Source organism: Camelus ferus, chromosome 35, assembly GCF_009834535.1.
Source record: "Camelus ferus isolate YT-003-E chromosome 35, BCGSAC_Cfer_1.0, whole genome shotgun sequence".
In the NCBI taxonomy this organism is placed as follows: Eukaryota; Metazoa; Chordata; class Mammalia; order Artiodactyla; family Camelidae; genus Camelus; species Camelus ferus.
In genome coordinates, this window is record NC_045730.1 from 10,839,644 (window position 1) to 10,855,937 (window position 16,294).

The 16,294-nt window shown below is 45.7% G+C and overlaps 1 protein-coding gene across 2 annotated transcripts in view; it reads right to left on the reverse strand.

The window, feature by feature from the left end:
• Positions 1-12,842, reverse strand: part of PIP4K2A (phosphatidylinositol-5-phosphate 4-kinase type 2 alpha) — a 159,011-nt gene extending 146,169 nt beyond the window's left edge. The window contains exon 1 of one of the 2 annotated variants that reach the window (XM_032473970.1): positions 12,411-12,842. In XM_032473970.1, coding sequence (XP_032329861.1) covers positions 12,411-12,554 — 144 coding nt within the window. In that variant the 5' untranslated portion in view covers positions 12,555-12,842. The remainder of the gene's footprint in view (positions 1-12,410) is intronic. The other variant, XM_032473969.1, reaches the window with a different exon arrangement.
• Positions 12,843-16,294: the final 3,452 nt, after the last annotated feature.

The following is a 16,294-nucleotide window of genomic DNA, read 5'->3' on the forward strand; positions in this document are numbered from 1 at the left end:
GTGAGCTTGGAATCTGGGTAGGGTCTACTTGCATAAAGCAGCTGAGAAAAGACCATATTCTTAGAACAAAAGTTCCCAAAAAGTCATGCAAAGATCAGACAGAAAGTGAACAATGAGGTGCTTTGGATCCTGGTCTCTGTGTGGCTCTCAGCTGAGGTTCTGTCCTGTTCCAGCGATTACCCCAAAACCCCTTCCTGCTTTTTCCTTTAGCGGATCTGCCTTGTGTGACTGTCACTTACAACCAAATAAACCTTGAAGGCAGTTCTGTTAATTCACCAATTTAGCAACTTGTTTACATAATTACATGCCTATCTTCCAAGTAGGACTATGAACTCCTTGTAAGTGAAGACTGTCTTTTTCAGAGTTCTTTCTCTAAAGTCTTAAAGAAAACACCTTAAAAAAAAAAATCTAAACCAATTACAGGTTATTGGTAGTTGAACTTTAGATATGAAGATAATCCTTTTTAACAAAATGAAGTACATATTAGTTAAAACTAGACAGTTAAACCATGTATCAGGAATCTATTTAGATCGAGGACATCAAATGCTAAATTATCCATCAAATGCTGGATTTGCCTTATAAACTGTAACATTTGTGAAAACTTCAAAACAGGAAATATAACCATTTCCATGCAGGAGTAACAGATAATGTATGTATGCAGATAATACAGACCAAAAAGATAACCACTAATGTTACGAAAGTAGGAATGAAGAAACCACCTAGGTACCAAACTCGAAAACCTGGGGTTGCCCTTGATTTCTTCCTATCTGTTCCCCCACGTGGTTACCACATCCAGCTGATTCAACTTCCCAAACATCTCCTGGACACACCCTCACACCCTCTCTCTTTGCCACCACGCAACTGCCCTAGTTCAGACTCTGGTGGCCTCTTACCCAGAGGACACCAATGGCTTTCTCAGAGCCTCCTCTGGATGCAGGACCCAACCCTGGGACAGCCCGAGAAGGACCCAACCAGTACCCACTGGGGGCTCCAATCTCTTCCTCACTTATCATCTATCATCCTGTCTCTGCAGAAACGTGAATGCCGGCAATGTCCACTGCTGCTAATAGGGTGGAACTGGGTTATTCCCATCAACTCTGTCACTGAAAACAAGAAAATACTTTTTAAAACATTTTCTTAAAGACATCCAGGTGCTGAAGAGGAAGGAGTTACCTCAGCAAAACCTGAGTGAAAGTGGGGTGCAAGAGCTGCCAGCTCCCACCAAAGCCACTTCGCTCTGAGGGCTTTGGTGGTCCCATGGGCTGAGGGCAACAGAAGTCAGAGCCCAGAGCCCGGCCAAGGTGGGGGAATCTAACCCTTTCACCATGAGGCTAGGATCCAAAAGGGTCACAGCCTAGGGTAAAGGTGAACCAGAAATAAACCCATTCCACCCCCAGGGGACTGCAGCCTAAATTTGTCACCAGCAAATCCCCAAAATTCCAATCTGTGAGTTTAGTTTAAAATAGCCTTGATCTGTAATGCCCTAGCCACCTGGCAACAGGAAACAACCCTCTCTAGAGGGACACACTTTGACTCAAAAATCCCCCGCAAATAACTGTCCAAGGTAAATGAGCAGCTCAGAGCCAAAAGAACCAAGCGAACATGGGAACGAGGCACCATGACTGAGAACCAGCAGCAACGTAACGCAGGAGAAAGATACCCCGGAAGACCTGAGTATCATCACTTCTCTTACAGCGTTTGAAGAACCTTAAATTTAACTTAAGGCAGGCTTCTGAACAGCAGAACTTTCAGGGGCATCCCTGAAGCCATTAAAAGACCCAGCTACATGAAATAACCAGAAATAACACTGCGGTGAGCTCTTCTATAAGACAAGGTCTCAGGTGGTCTAGAGGTGCTTTTACAGTCTTCACACCATTCACTTGGCGATGTTCTGGGGGAGAAGCTGTTTACTCCCTGAACCTTCTCGGCTGTGTTCACAAGGCAAAGTTCTCGCGGGCAGGCAGCCGCAGACGTGAGCTCTTGTGTCATCAGCTGGTGGTTGCACCACACCTCTTATCACCAGCGCACAGCAGGCTCTCCCCGGCTCCCTGAGGCATTGCACAACCCGCTCAGCAAAGCACTCTACACACTCTACTCAATCCTAGCAAATAGCAAGTGCACACGTGGATGCAAACTTAACGTGGAAGGGCTCACGGCCCACCTGCGGAGCACTTCCTGGCTCTACCTGTTCATTCAACATTTATTGGGCGCCGACTACATACGAGCCCTGTTCTGGGTGCGGGGACACGGCTATAAATAAGACCCAGTCTCGGCTGCGGTGGGCCTGAAGTGAGCAGGTTAACACACTAGTCTGGGGAGATAAATTATAAACTTGCCAACAACTGAGTTTCCAATTGTGTCAAGTGTCACAGAGAGAATGAGGGTAATGTGAGAGTGGGCGGGCTACTTTAGATGAGGTCAGGGAAGTTATCAGAGAAGGCAAGCCTTGAGCTAAGAAAGTAGCATGACAAGTAGGGGCTTGCCATTCAGAGACCCGAGGGAAGAACATTCCAGACAGAGAGGAAAGTAAGTGCAGAAGCGCGGTGGTGGCTCTGAGCTTGGTTTGCTGAAGGAACAGAGGAAAAAGACGAGAGTGGCTGGAAGGGAGAAGGCACAGAGGGAGGCAGGGGCGAGGCCGGTGAGACCTCCAAGCCCCAGGAAAGAGTGTGGGTTTTATTCACGATGCAAAGGGAAGCCTCTGGGAGGTGTGCACTGAGACAGCGACATGGTACCACTGGCATTTCAGAAAGACCACTCTGCCACCACTGTTGAGAATCTGCACTAAGACAGGGCAAGGTGACCATGGGCAGAGCTGAGGGCTCCCACCGTGGTCTAGAGAAAGAGAATTTCTGCTGGAAGAGAGGAGTAGGCAGAGTCCAGACTCAAAATTGGGATTTGGGAGGGCAGGAGAGGAAAAGAGAAGAATCAAGGTTGGTCCCTGGGTTTGGGGCTTGAGCATTTGGGTAGATGGTGGTTCATTTACTGAGATAAGGAAGAAACTAGGGTTTAGGGCAGGGCGGGCAATGGGGTGGGGCGGAGGGAGGAACCAAGAGTCCCAGTGGGGACACACCTGAGATGCCTGTTAGGTATTCGAAGGAGGATGTCTAGTAAAAAATTGAATAGGGAAGTCAGAACTGAAGGTACACATTGCTCAATTACCAGCAAGAGAAGCCATGGAACTAAAGAACGTCATGTAGATAAAATACGCTCTGTAGTCACACAGGGGACAGGGACGGAGTCCTGGGGCATCCCGGGGTTTAGAGACTGAGAATGGGGAGGAGTCCGACAAGGCACCTAAGGAGTGAAGGAAGATAAGAAGAAAACAAAAATAAAGGGGGTGCCCTGGATGTGAAAACATGAAGGTCCCCTGGGGACGCTCAAACAGCAGCTTCCTGGGAGTGGTGAGGAGCAGCTAACAACAGGACACAGCAGGTCTGAACGAGGCTTTTCAACTTCTGCTATAAAAAGGAACAGAGACGCAGAGGGGCCGAAGTGAGAGATGCTACATGGTCTAAGGAGGGTTTTTGTCATCATGCCTGTTTATTTTGCTGTCAAGGTGGGAGGTTCTGGAGCAGGGAGCACGTCCAATAGGAAGTGAGCAACAGTGGAAAAAGTCAGTTTCTCCAGTTCAGTGGCCACCACCCCCATGTGGCTACCGAGCACTGGATAGGAAAATCTGAATCCTAAGATTTAAGTTTAATTACGTAAAATTTAACTCTCCATGTGTGATCAGTAGCTACCACACTAGACAGTGCAGCCCCCATCAGCGCATCTGTAGGCTGATGGATTCAGTACCCAAAACTCAGTGGACTGGGTGGGTAGTGGGGAGAGGGGAAGGCGGTGGCTTCTACTTGTTCAAAGCTTTCTAAAGCATGAAAGGTAATCAGCTACAGGGGGAGGGGTTGGTTAGGGGGACAAAAGGAACAGAACACAAGAGGGAAGTTTAAGGAGAGGGAAAAGGTAAGAAATATGAGATTCAGGGTAAATTTTAAAGTGGCCCTTGTCAGAACTCTTGTTAAGCTTTTCTCTGGCAAATATCAACTACTTGGCCTTTTAAAATCTGGCCTCAAATTACCTTTTTAACCATCTCCTAACATTCCCCATCATTTACCTCTGTGCTTTTCAACCTTCCTGATTGGAGAACCTTTTTTCCCTTGTGTGTGCACAGTATATATTCAGCCCTCACACACACACACACACACACACACACACACACACACACACACACACACACAAGATGATGACAATGAGAACAACAAAAAAGCTGTTCCAGATGAAGCTGAGGGAGGGGCTAAATTCCCCCCACGGGCTCCACTCCCTCCCACCAGCCTCAGCCTTGGCCTCGGCCTCGCCTCGGAGGCACCTCCAGGGAACCCCAGGGTTTGAAACCGAAGCTTTACCCCAGACAGTCCTTCTCAAACTGGAATGTGCTTACAAATCGCCTGTCATTAAAATGCACGTTCTGCCCCAGAAGGTCTGCAGAGAGGCTCACAGTTCTGCATTTCCAACAGGCTCCTGGGTGATGACTGACACCACGGCTCTGTGAATTACACTGAGTGAGTGGTGAGGCCCGAAGCCACCACCGCACCAGACCACTGGCCATTGCCTGCTTGGACTGCTTACTTTTGCCACTGTTGTCCCCTTGGCCACATATACCTTTCCTTGCCTTCCCTAGCTGGCAGATTCTACTCTCAATGTCAGCACCTCTTGAACCTTCTCCAAAAGTCCTGGGCAGAAGTATCATGATCCAGTCCCAACCCCCATCCCCCAGCACTTTCCCCCTTCCTCACTCTACCCCAGCTACTCAGGCTTCGTTGCAGTTTCCTACACATGCCAAGTCAGCACCAACCTCAGGGCCTTTGCACTGGCTGTTCCTTCTGGCTAAAATGCCCTTCCCCAGATATCCTCATGTCCAAGCCTTTCATCTCCTTTATCTCTACTCAGATGTCCTCTTTATGAGGTTTATACTCTCACCACCCTATGTAACACCCTCCATCCCAGCATTCCTGTTACTCTACTTGTTTATACATGTCCTTGCACACCTCTATTTCCCCTGCAGTTGTGAGCAATTTGAGAGTAGGGTCCACAGTGTATTCACTTTGCATCCCAAGCAGTGTCTCTTATATTTAAAAAAAAAAAAAAAAGGTGAAATATCAAATCAATAGCTGACATAACTTGCAACTAATGAATCTGAATTAAATTTTTGAGACCTCAAACAACCTGATCACTAGTGCAAGTGTTAAAGATACAGAAAAGAACATTACAACAAACTAGAAAAAGACATTAAAGCAAGGGCACAGAAATAATTTTAAAATGATTGATTTATAGCTCAAAGATGCACAAGGATTCCAAATACAATGGTGCTATTCTATCTAAGAACCAGGGTAATGGAACAATTAATTAATTTAACATGCACTGTAGTAATTTTCCGTGTTTTATCATTTAAAATATTTAAAAAATAATAGTAATGAAAGCTAATGTTTATTAAGAACTTGCCGCCCCTTTTTCACTCCCTCCCCTTCAGAGACGGCCCGCACTCTGTCTATGGAGTGTGTACCTACTTTTACTTTAACCTGAGCATCCAACTCCCACACCTCTTTCCTTGCCTTTCTCTTGCCTTACACTCTATGCAGTATGTATCTCTCTAAATAAATCTACCTTTACAAAAAAAAAAAAAAAAAACTTGCCATGTGCATCTTCAGGCATCTTAGAAGTACCAACTGTAATATTTACCCCACATAATAAACCTCTGTAATAGGCACTATTATTATCTCCTTTGGTAAAGGAACTGAGACTCAGTAACTTGTCCAAGGTCACACAGCCAACCAGACCATATGGCTTCAGAGCCTGAACTCCTAACCCTGGTAGATAGGTAAAAAACTATCCTTACTTTGAATGGAAAGGCTTATCTTTAGGTAGGATACTGTTTTGAGCTTCCCAGAATGCTTTACATGAACGAGTTATGTGTATGCTCTCTTCCTACAACCTTTGAATATAAGCAATCATTTTCTTTCTGTAAAGGAAAAATATTTTCAGTTTTCCTCCATATTAACAGCAAACTTTGTCAAAGCTTTTAGGACTAAGGAAGGAAAGAAAAGACCTCCAAGAAATGAGTAATTCATGGGCCCAGCCTGGCCTAGTTCCATGGTTTGAATCCCACCACCTACTGCCACTGTGATCTCAGACGGTAATTAATTCAATCCCTGACCATCCCTGCCATGTACCATTCTTCCTGGCTGCTGCGTGCCCTCCCCGGTTCCCGCTCCACACCACCCCTAACTTATTCCTGCGAGGTTCTTAACTGGTTCCCCAAATCCCCAAAGTGGCCATGGATAGAATTCAGGGGATCTGTGAGCTGGGTAGGATGTATCCTATGTATTTTCATTAATTTGTTCAAGAGCGTTATTCTTAGAAGGGGTGCACAGCCTTCAATGGACTGCCATGGGGGTCTACGGCACACACACAAAAAGAAATATAGATAAGAGCAGACACAGGGAAGTAAGCTAGGAGATATTTTTAACAGTTCAAGAAAGGAAACAAATCTAATTAGGGTGGTAGAGGTGAGAATGGAAAGATCAAGGAGGCAGCTCAGGTATTCCTAAATAAAATGGCATCTTTCACCTTCCTTCTGCGTCTAACCTTCTAAAAAGAAAAGCTGCCCCATTTCTACTCATTTGCTCCATGAATCTTTAAGCTTGTGCTCACACACACACCCAATCAACCACTCTCTCAGAAAGTACATCCGTGCCCATCGTGGTCTCTGGAGAATCTAAGAGACTTCCTGCTTTTCTCTTGTTTCCTGTTTCTTCCTCCTCCATCCTTCCCTCAAAGCCTGGTGTCCCCAGTGATCCGACTTCTTCCTCACAGATCTAATTTACCCCCATGGCTTCACCCACCAGTCCTGCATGGATAACTGTTAATTCTCCATCCCAGCCCTAACTTTCTCGGGAGTTCCAATGCCACCTTCCAACACCCCACGGGTGCGAAGTGTCACTGGAATATCCACCCACCATCACCTGCAACTCAACACTTCTCAAATCAAAAGTCTCTTTCAACACACAATTCCTCCTCTTAACTCTTCTAACTTGATCATAGGGTTGCCATTCTTTCACATGCTGTCAGGACAAATCCTGAATATTTCTTCTTACTTTTAACAATATTCCTTCTATTGTCTTGTTACTCAAAGTGTAGCAGCATCACATTATCTAAAAGCATGACAGATGCAGAATCTCAGGACTGGCCCCAAACCTGCCGGGTCAGAATCAGCATTTTAAAAATGTCCCCAAGTGATTCGCACACACACACATTAAATTTTGAGCAGCACTTGTCTAGCGCTTATTAATATGCTACCAGCCTCAGAGCATCTGAATGTGTTCATTTTCAGCTATTCATTACTGAATCCTTATTAGGTGTCAATTACAGTGCTAGGCTTAAAATACATTCGCTTACCTAACGCTCAAACTTACCCTGTGAGGTAACCATCATCTCCCTTTTAAGAATGAGTAAATTGAGGCTCAAGTGAATACATCGTCTAAATAAATCTGCTTAGAGCGCCTATAAATGGTGGAGGCAGAATTTGAACCTAATCTGTCTGACCGCAAGCCATTTAGCTGAACGGCACCAATTCCCTTAAATTCCAGAATTTGTATTTCCAAGGGTATATTGGCAGAATTAATTGCTCTGGTTGACTGCATTTTTCTAATCAACATAAGGAAGAATTTGTTTATTTATTACAATTCTTGCTGAAAATCTTTCTAAAGACATAGCAGACAATCCTGTCGTAGAAAGAGAAACCCTTGTCTTGACATGAGTTAGCATCCTGAATATTCAAGTTCACTATAAGGTATTCAATAAATGGAGAAGAAAATGTATTCGGTTCTCAGAATATAATCCCAAGTGGTAGGGGGTATAAAAATATTTCCCTAATAATAAACTGTTTATGTGTGTGCACTTGGCATTCTTCTTTTCTCTAAAGTAAAGGGAAGGAAAAAAACAGTGTGAGACTAATTCGTGAATGAATGGTTATTTGGGTTCCATTCACTGAGTTTCATCTAACGTTTAGCTCACTATTGTTTTAATTTAATTGCCTCATTATATTCCATTCAGTCAATAGTTCAGTCATTTATTTCTTTTTTAAACTCTAGTTTCCTTCCTTTATCTTTTTCAGTGCCCATATATGAACCCATGAATCTAAAAGACATCACTGTTTCTCCAGTGTTATTTCAAGTCCTAGACCTTGCTGAGGATTTAATAACAGAAGCTACAGATGCCCTATCCAGCAAACTGCAGATCTGCCAAAACAAGGCACCAAGATAATCACGCCAGCATTACTAGGATGGATACCTGCCTGATACCACCTGGGCAGATCCTCTCCCTTCTTTGGGGAACTGCTCTAGGAAGAGCAGTTACAACTCCAACAGGCAAGAGCTACCACCTTTTCATTCCAGTTGCAACTGATGGAAGCCGGACCAGTCAGAATCCTTCCATGGGATTTGTATAACTGAATCAGAGACAGAAAGCCCCTTTGGGGGGGGGGGGGGGGCAGAATTCACAAAATGTGAAATTCAGGAAGCATTAGTTCCCCACCCTGTGAAAGAAACCAGACAGCTATGAGTGAGAACAAAGCCAAAACAGCCAGCAAAGTCCCAACAGCACCCAAGCACCTGGTTCCAATTTAACCCCGAAGCCCAGCCCCATTTCTCTTGGTTTGCTCACCACTCCATCCTTCCACTGTGACCTCCGAAACCCTCCTAATATTTCAAAATTTTGCCTATGCTCATCCACATTTCTACAGCTTGCAACTAAAAAACTAACATTAAGGCTGGTTATTTCTACTACATTTGTTTTAAGCAAGTTTTACGTTCTTTAAATTTTTTTTACTACGTTAAAAGTCTTTCTTTAGATATTTAAATAGGCTTTTAAATACTCATTTCTAAAAGGCTCGCATTTCACTCCGCATAAAAATCTTTTAGAATATCTCTTTAAAAACAAGGCTTGGCACCTCTCTTCAGACAAGCTCCTCACACTATTCAAATATAATTGTAGAAGCTAACTGCCTGATCATTTTTTAGTTTAATTCCGAATTTAACAAGGCAAAATTGCCTTCTTAAGTCGTCTTTTCCTCTATGTATTCAATTATATTCTCTGCTTAAAATACTTAAAATAAAAATTGGCAGTGATCCATTCACTGATGGGTATTTGAAGTCAGAAAGCAGTTATATATGAAATTAACCACACAAAGTCAAGCTTACTCTTGTCATTAAGAATTACCACCACAATGGACTTGAAATTTTCCACCTTAATTGCAAGTTTTTACATTTCTATCAAATAGACTTTGACTTAATAGACTGCAATGCAGTCCAACTAAAATCAATCCAACAAACTCTTAGTTCACACAATCACTTGCAATCACCACAGACTTCCTTGCCTCCAGCCCCAGCCCTGAAAATTCCCCGAGTACAGCTTCATTGGCAAAGTTATGATAGTAAGGCAACTTTTGGTATATACTGTTACTATTCCAGGTATCCTAACTTAACATCAGGAACTGAGCAGACTGTAAAAGGAGTTGAATCTTGAAGTTAGAAAAAAAACTTGGAAATCATCCAATCCAATCATCTTACTTCACAAACACAAATATCGATGCAAAAATAGTTAACAGGCCCAAGGTCAACAGAATCAGAGAATTAGAAAACAGATCCAATGAGGATTTTAATGTAGTATAGTACACAGGAGATTCCCAGTCTCAGATGCTGACATGATACTACATGCAGTAGATGACTACTTAACTATATGGTTATTTCTAAATGTCCTTTAGACAAATCCAAGTGAATTTTAAAAGCAAGAAATTGCTATATTCATAACAGATCTTTTCCCATTAATCCTGATCACATTAGAAACGCAGGGAAAGACTGATTTGAATGGTCTGTTCCTTCTCTGCTAAGCTTCCTCAAATGTCTCCATTCATACACAACACAAGGCTTTCTCCTTAATGATGTTGATAAATTTATTCTCATATTATACTATGGACTTTGGTGCACGCAAGGTCATATGAAAACGTTTACCTAAGACTTTGTCACCTAAAGTGAAATCAATCAGAAACACATGGCATCTAAGTGCTTAGATTTCATCTTTATATACACCTCCCCCGCCTTTTTTTTTCCCAAAAATAATAAAGGAAATGGACATGTTTTAAAAGAAGGCTGTGAAACAGACCTTTCTATGTCAGCTCAGTGCCCTCAAGATAAAGATATCTGGACAAAAACATGAGGGACGTTTTTAGCCATCTTTTGCACAGAGGCTGGGGGTGGCACTATGTGCATGATACCTGTTTGTTGAATGAATAACATGATTATTTAACATTCTATGGAAACTTGACTCCTCTGGATGATTTCACTTAGAATTGCTAACTTTTCTTCAAAGCAAATGAAAAAGCACTATCTAAAAATCACATTATTTTTATACGTGATAAGTATTTCAAAATATTTCCAATTAGCAAGAAACTCTAATGCAAAAGTAGCAATTCAAAAGTACAAAGTAGTGATATAAGTGGTGACAGTAAAACACATGCAATTACAAGGTTTTCTAAAGTAAACTGAAGTTCAAACTAACTCCCAGAGAGCACACTCTTTCGGAGGCATATTATCTGTCCCCACTACTTTACTAGATTAAACCCTCAGATACACTCTCCTGACCCAAACACCAGAACTTAAAAGGAAATAAAAGCAACAATACATGCAGGACTAACATTATTTTTTAAAAGCAACTAAAAACATAATAATAAAAAGCCTAACAGATTTAGAACCTAAGTCTGAACTGTACCCTTATTACATAGGAAAAATAACATTTTACTTAATAAAACTTAGGTGAGTTTTGGTACAATACTGTCTGCTGTTGTAACAGCTTACATACCTAAATGCTAAAAAAAAAAAAAAAAAAAAAGTTGTCAGGAAGTTGAAATGAACTTCAGTGCGTCAGGCATTAGGCTGATAGAAATAATCATTTCTCCACCTTCTTAAAAACAGCCACTCCTTGCAAACACAATCAATCCTGATGCAGTTTCCACCTTTTCCCCAGCTCAGCTTGGGAAAGAAACATACAAACACGATGCTTTTGAACCATTTCAACCAACTTCATTAAACTGAGAATGTCCTTTTAAAAACCAACATGATTTTCTGTCATTTCTATTATGCCGAAAAGGACCCACAGACATCCATGTAAATCAAAAGTACCGAAGGCAAGCTTACACTTTTTCTCAGACGCTGACTGACTGCAGTGGGTAAGGTCACGGTCAAAATTCACAGGCGCATTTAAACTTTCATGGCTCAGCCAACAGCTCCTATCGTGTTTCCTGATCCTAAGGAGATTAAAACTGCAGGAGTTTCTCGCTGTAAAATCAGCAAGAGGCTATTTCGGACCCTCAAACCGCAGTCCGCATAGCCTGCAGCGGGGCATCTTCCAGCACCTCTGGCTGTGTGTTCAGCTAACCTTCCCAAGCGTTCTCCTCCAGCCTTTGAAACAAACCCCCAGAACCGGTGCAGTCAACTCACGACCGCCTTCCACCGCGCCCGCAGAGACCCGCTCCTGCTGACACCCCCAGGCCGCCCTTCCGCAGTCGGTAACTTCGGCCTGGCTCCCCAAGGTGGGGGAGGAGGTGTGGGGACCAAGACTCCCCGCCAAGCGGCTCGTCAGCAGGCAGAGCGGCAGGGCGATGCAGGAGAGGAGCAGAGGAAGATGCTAAACACCAATGCTGTATTTACACTGGCTTTTTCTTTGCCAAAAAGATCCCGTGTGTCTAAGAACATTGCCTTTAAAGGGAAAAAAAAAAAAACCTAAGCACTAAAACGCTGCCCAAAGCTCTCCGATCTCCAATATTCTCACCACCGTCCCCGTGCGGGGAGCCTCCGGACGCTCCCAGCCTTGGACAGGTACACCTGCCAGACCGCGGAGGACCAGGCCGCCCCTGCCGCCCCCTCAGAGGAAGCGATCGCCAGGAATCGGACCCCAACAGCCCCTGCCGAGGGTGACAGCCCAGGCGGAGTCGTGCCCTGCAAAAACTTCCCAGTTCCTGGGCTTTGGGGACAGACCCGCCGCGAGCAGACGGACTGGGGCCGACACTGGTACGGCCGCAAGGCTCAAATGGCAGATGGGACCCCTCCTCCTGCATCCAGCCCTAGGTCCAAGGGAGTCCAAGTGGCACCCGGCGGCGCCGAGGGGTTGGAGCGCAGCGCGAGTCTGGGGGCACCGACGAGCCGCGGCGAGCGGGCAACCCGGGAGGGCGAGCAGCCAGAGGGCCGGGGCCCCGCTCAGGCTCCCCGCCCCGCAGCAGCTGCAGCAGGAGGAGGAGGGGAGCGAGGAGGAAGAGGAGGAGGAAGAGGAGGAAAGGGACTGCGCGCCGCAGCCGGAGCCCTTACCGAGTGGTTTACTCCCCACATCAGGACGCTGAGCAGCGGATCGCTGGCCCGAAAGAGCTTCACTTTCTGCGCTACGAAGTGTTTCTTCTTGGTCTTGGTCTTGCTCGCCAGGACAGAGGACCCCAGGTTGCCGGGGGTCGCCATGGCCGCCGCCTCTGTCCCCTCCACCGCCGCGCTCCCGAGGCCGGGGACCCGCCCTCTCTACACGCCGACCCGGGGAGGCAGCCGCATCCCCCTCGGCGGCGGCGCCGGCGCGCCGTGCCCCGCTCCGCCCGCCAACGTATTCGCTCCGCTCCGCCCGCTGTGCCGGGTCGGCCCGGCTGGCGAGAGAGGCTGCGCTTGGTCCGCGATCCGGCCCGGATCCCGCGCCCGCCGCGGCTCGGCGCTCAGCCCGCGGCTGGACCAAGCGCGCCGCGAGCAGCTTCCGCGTTGGGCGCCGGCGTCTTGACGCAGGGGGCGGGCGGGCAGCAGCTGCGGCGCCGCCAGGCGGGGCGCGGGGTGTGGCCGCGGGACCGTTAAGCTGCGCCCTCGCGCCCCGGCTCCGGCTCCGCGGCGGCGGCCCGGCCGCCCCCGGGGCGCAGGCAACTTTGGGGCGGCCGTTCCCGGCCGGTTGAGGAGGCCGCGGGGTGGGCGTGCGGCTCGGGGAGTGTGAGGGCTCCCGCGAGCGTCCGCTTCTGCTGCCCAGGAGAAAAGAGTGAAGGATGGGGAGAGCGGGGAGGTCAGAGCAGAGGGGCCCCCAGAGGCGGTGGTCAGGCGAAGGAAGGAGGCTCATGGCACCGCCGCTTACCGGTGCCAAGGGAGCTAGTGAGACCTGAAAAGCTGCGTGGAGACCAGGGCTTCCCCAGCACCGAGGGAAAAGACCTGAGCACATCGTTGGCCACCCCCCAAAGTGGCCCTGCGATTAACTTTAACCTCGTTGTGCCTTTAACCATCAGGTCTTTTGGGCCCTGAACTTGGGCCTTCCCCCACGCATGCAGAAGGGAGACCCCCACCTCCACTAACGCCCTCCAGAGACAGGACCCTAGATACCTCCTCTAGAGTCCTTGGTTTGGCCAGGAGAATCACGCCCCGAACTGCACGTTCTACGCCAAATCCTCCGTGATGTTTCTTGGATCCCTTCGTTTTAGCCATCCCACTGACCTTTCGCGGAAATCTGTTCAGTTGTCTTCATCCATGTACACCTAATTTAGCCCTTAACGCTGGGAACAGCTGACCCATGTCTAAAAACGTGCTGTCCCTATGCCTTCTCCCCTACTCAGCATCCTGCCCTGCGCACTTACCTACTCAGCCCACTGGGCAAGTCATTATCTACCCGTCATCATCATTACTCCTCTCAAGTACAGTGGTTACCTACTGTGTGCTTGGTAATCTGCGTGGTTCTGTCAGGGAGGGAAAGGATGACAGACCCTTATCCCTTAAGGAGCTTGAAGAGTCTCCTGGGGTGGGAAGTGACAAGTCATGTGATCACCTTCATTTGCACCTTTTTTCTTTGACTGTTATTTGAACATAAGGGTTGCCCCCAAAATCCTCTTACCATTTCTCTTTTGCTTCATTCTATTGTCCAAAGTGTTATCTGCTCCCCCAGCCTCAACTATCACCATTCTTAGTGGTTAAAAAAAAATAACCTAGATTTGTAGTGAGAAGACATGGGGTTGCCCAGTTCTCCCACTTACATGAGTGAATTAGTGAACCTCTGTGAGCCTCCAGTTCTTTGTGTTAACAACAGAATAATCAGACACAAATGTCACTTTAGGGACTACTCTGGGCCTGGTCATTATAATCCTGCCCTACCTAATAGGATGTGTGTTAGAATCAAAATCAACAGCCAATGGTGGCTCTGAAAAGCCCTCTGTAAATCTTACAGCACTAGGTAGATACAGGAGCAAATGCACAGTGCTTGCAGAGGACCCAGACACTCTCCCAAGTGCCTGGTTGAACATCTCTACATCAATTGCTCACCGGGACCTAAAAAATAATTGTCAAAAACCAAGTTCAACATCTTCCTCCATCTCACGTGTTGGTTCTTTTTTCTATGATATTGGAAATGACAATCATATCACTCAGTTACTCCAGCTCAAAGTTCATTTGTTTAACAAATTTTCATTGACCCAGGCTCAGACACTGAGAATCATCATCGATTATTGTCTCTCCTCACCACTCAACATAAACCCCTTTACCAGGTCCTGTCCTTGAAAACAGCTGTGCTCAAATAGTACCTCTTCCCCGGCGCTTTCACTGTCCTCCTAGTTGAAATTAACCCGTTCACCTCCGTGCTTCCATAGCGCTCTATTTGTTCCGTGACAGCTCTATTGGACTTAACTGTATATTAATAATGCAAGACAATGGGCTTGCTGTCAATACTTAAAAGCTGAATTTAGTGATGACAAAGTGTTTAATGAGCCTACAGGAAGGGGAAATGGATACCTGTGGGCACTGTCAGGTGAGGTTTCACGTAAGAGGGCGCCAAGGTATAGATGAGTGCACAGGTGTCATCCCTCCTAGGGACAGGCAGGGGCGTAGTCCGGGAGATGAAAATCCACGTGGTATTTTCAAATAGAAAAGAGCCTTGTAGCTATTTAGGACAGGATTCACCCCCGAACTTTATTAAGATAAAATTGGCATATAACATGGGGTAAGTTTAAGGTGAACAACTTGATGATTTGATACACATATACGCTGTGAAATGATTACCACCATAAATTTAGTTAACACCTACATCACTCATAATTACCATTTATGTGTGGAGCGGGGGTGTGGGTGTGTGATGAGAACATTTAGGATTTACTCTCTTAGCAACCTTCAAGTTTGTAATACAGTAATGTTAAGGGACAGAATTTTTGGTGATTGAACTTGCTTTGAATGGCACTTAATATAATGCTCTTCATGAATAGGTCATTAAGTGATTTTTACCAATGACCTTTCACATTAATTTTGTACGCTGCAGAGGATGTGTGTGGTGCAGGAGTTCTTGAATCACAAAGATGACCTCGGAAAGTACCTAATCCAGTTCTCAAATTACCTGCACTCGATCCAGAGAAGTTTAAGTGATTTCCTGACTCGTTCGTTGGGGGACAATACGTTCTGCGAAGGCAGGGTCAGTGTTGTACCCACTCTGTATCCTCCAATGAACCGAACATACTCCCTTTCCCACAGCACCTCTGGCATAGTTTTCGTGAATAAATGAAAAGGAAATTTTCATCTTCACATCAAAGTTGCATGTAAAGATTCCACGCCCAGAAAATGTGTGTGAAAAGTTCCATTTAGAAATATTTTATAGGGAAATTAGGTTAGGTTAGACATTATATTTAAACCTGAGGGTCAGATACTATGGAGGATTTAACAACCTCGCAATTGGATCAGTTTCCCTTTGGAGTTTGTGTGTTAATGAAACAATACGTGTGTCTTTGGTTCAGCACTTAATTCAGGCTGCTTGTGAAGTCAAGGGAGGAAGTACTCCAACCATTGGCATTCAACAGCGGTCTCAATGAGGACGGTGGGTAGAGAAGGGGAAGGAAGTTCCGCCTCCGCATGGGCAAGTGGGCATGTCAATCAGGGAGAAGGTTGTTCCCAACTCTTTTCATTTGTCCTGTTGGGGTGTCTGTCCGTCCAGGTGCCAAGGCCCAGAAATGCTCGAGCAGCCAAGTTCATCAAGAAGAAGGAAGGAAAATGTTGAGAAGATTGAAAGGCCCTGATACTGACTTGTTTCTGCTTGTTGTTACTTTTTTTTTTTTTTACGTTCTTTTACTGTAACCAAGTTTATTTAGTCTCTTAGAAGAGTGTGGTGAAAGTGTTTATGACCACTTAAATATGCAGTACCAGAAATGGAGGCTGAAATAGGGTGAATGCTCTGATTTTTTAATTTTATTACCTTTTTCATCAAAAAA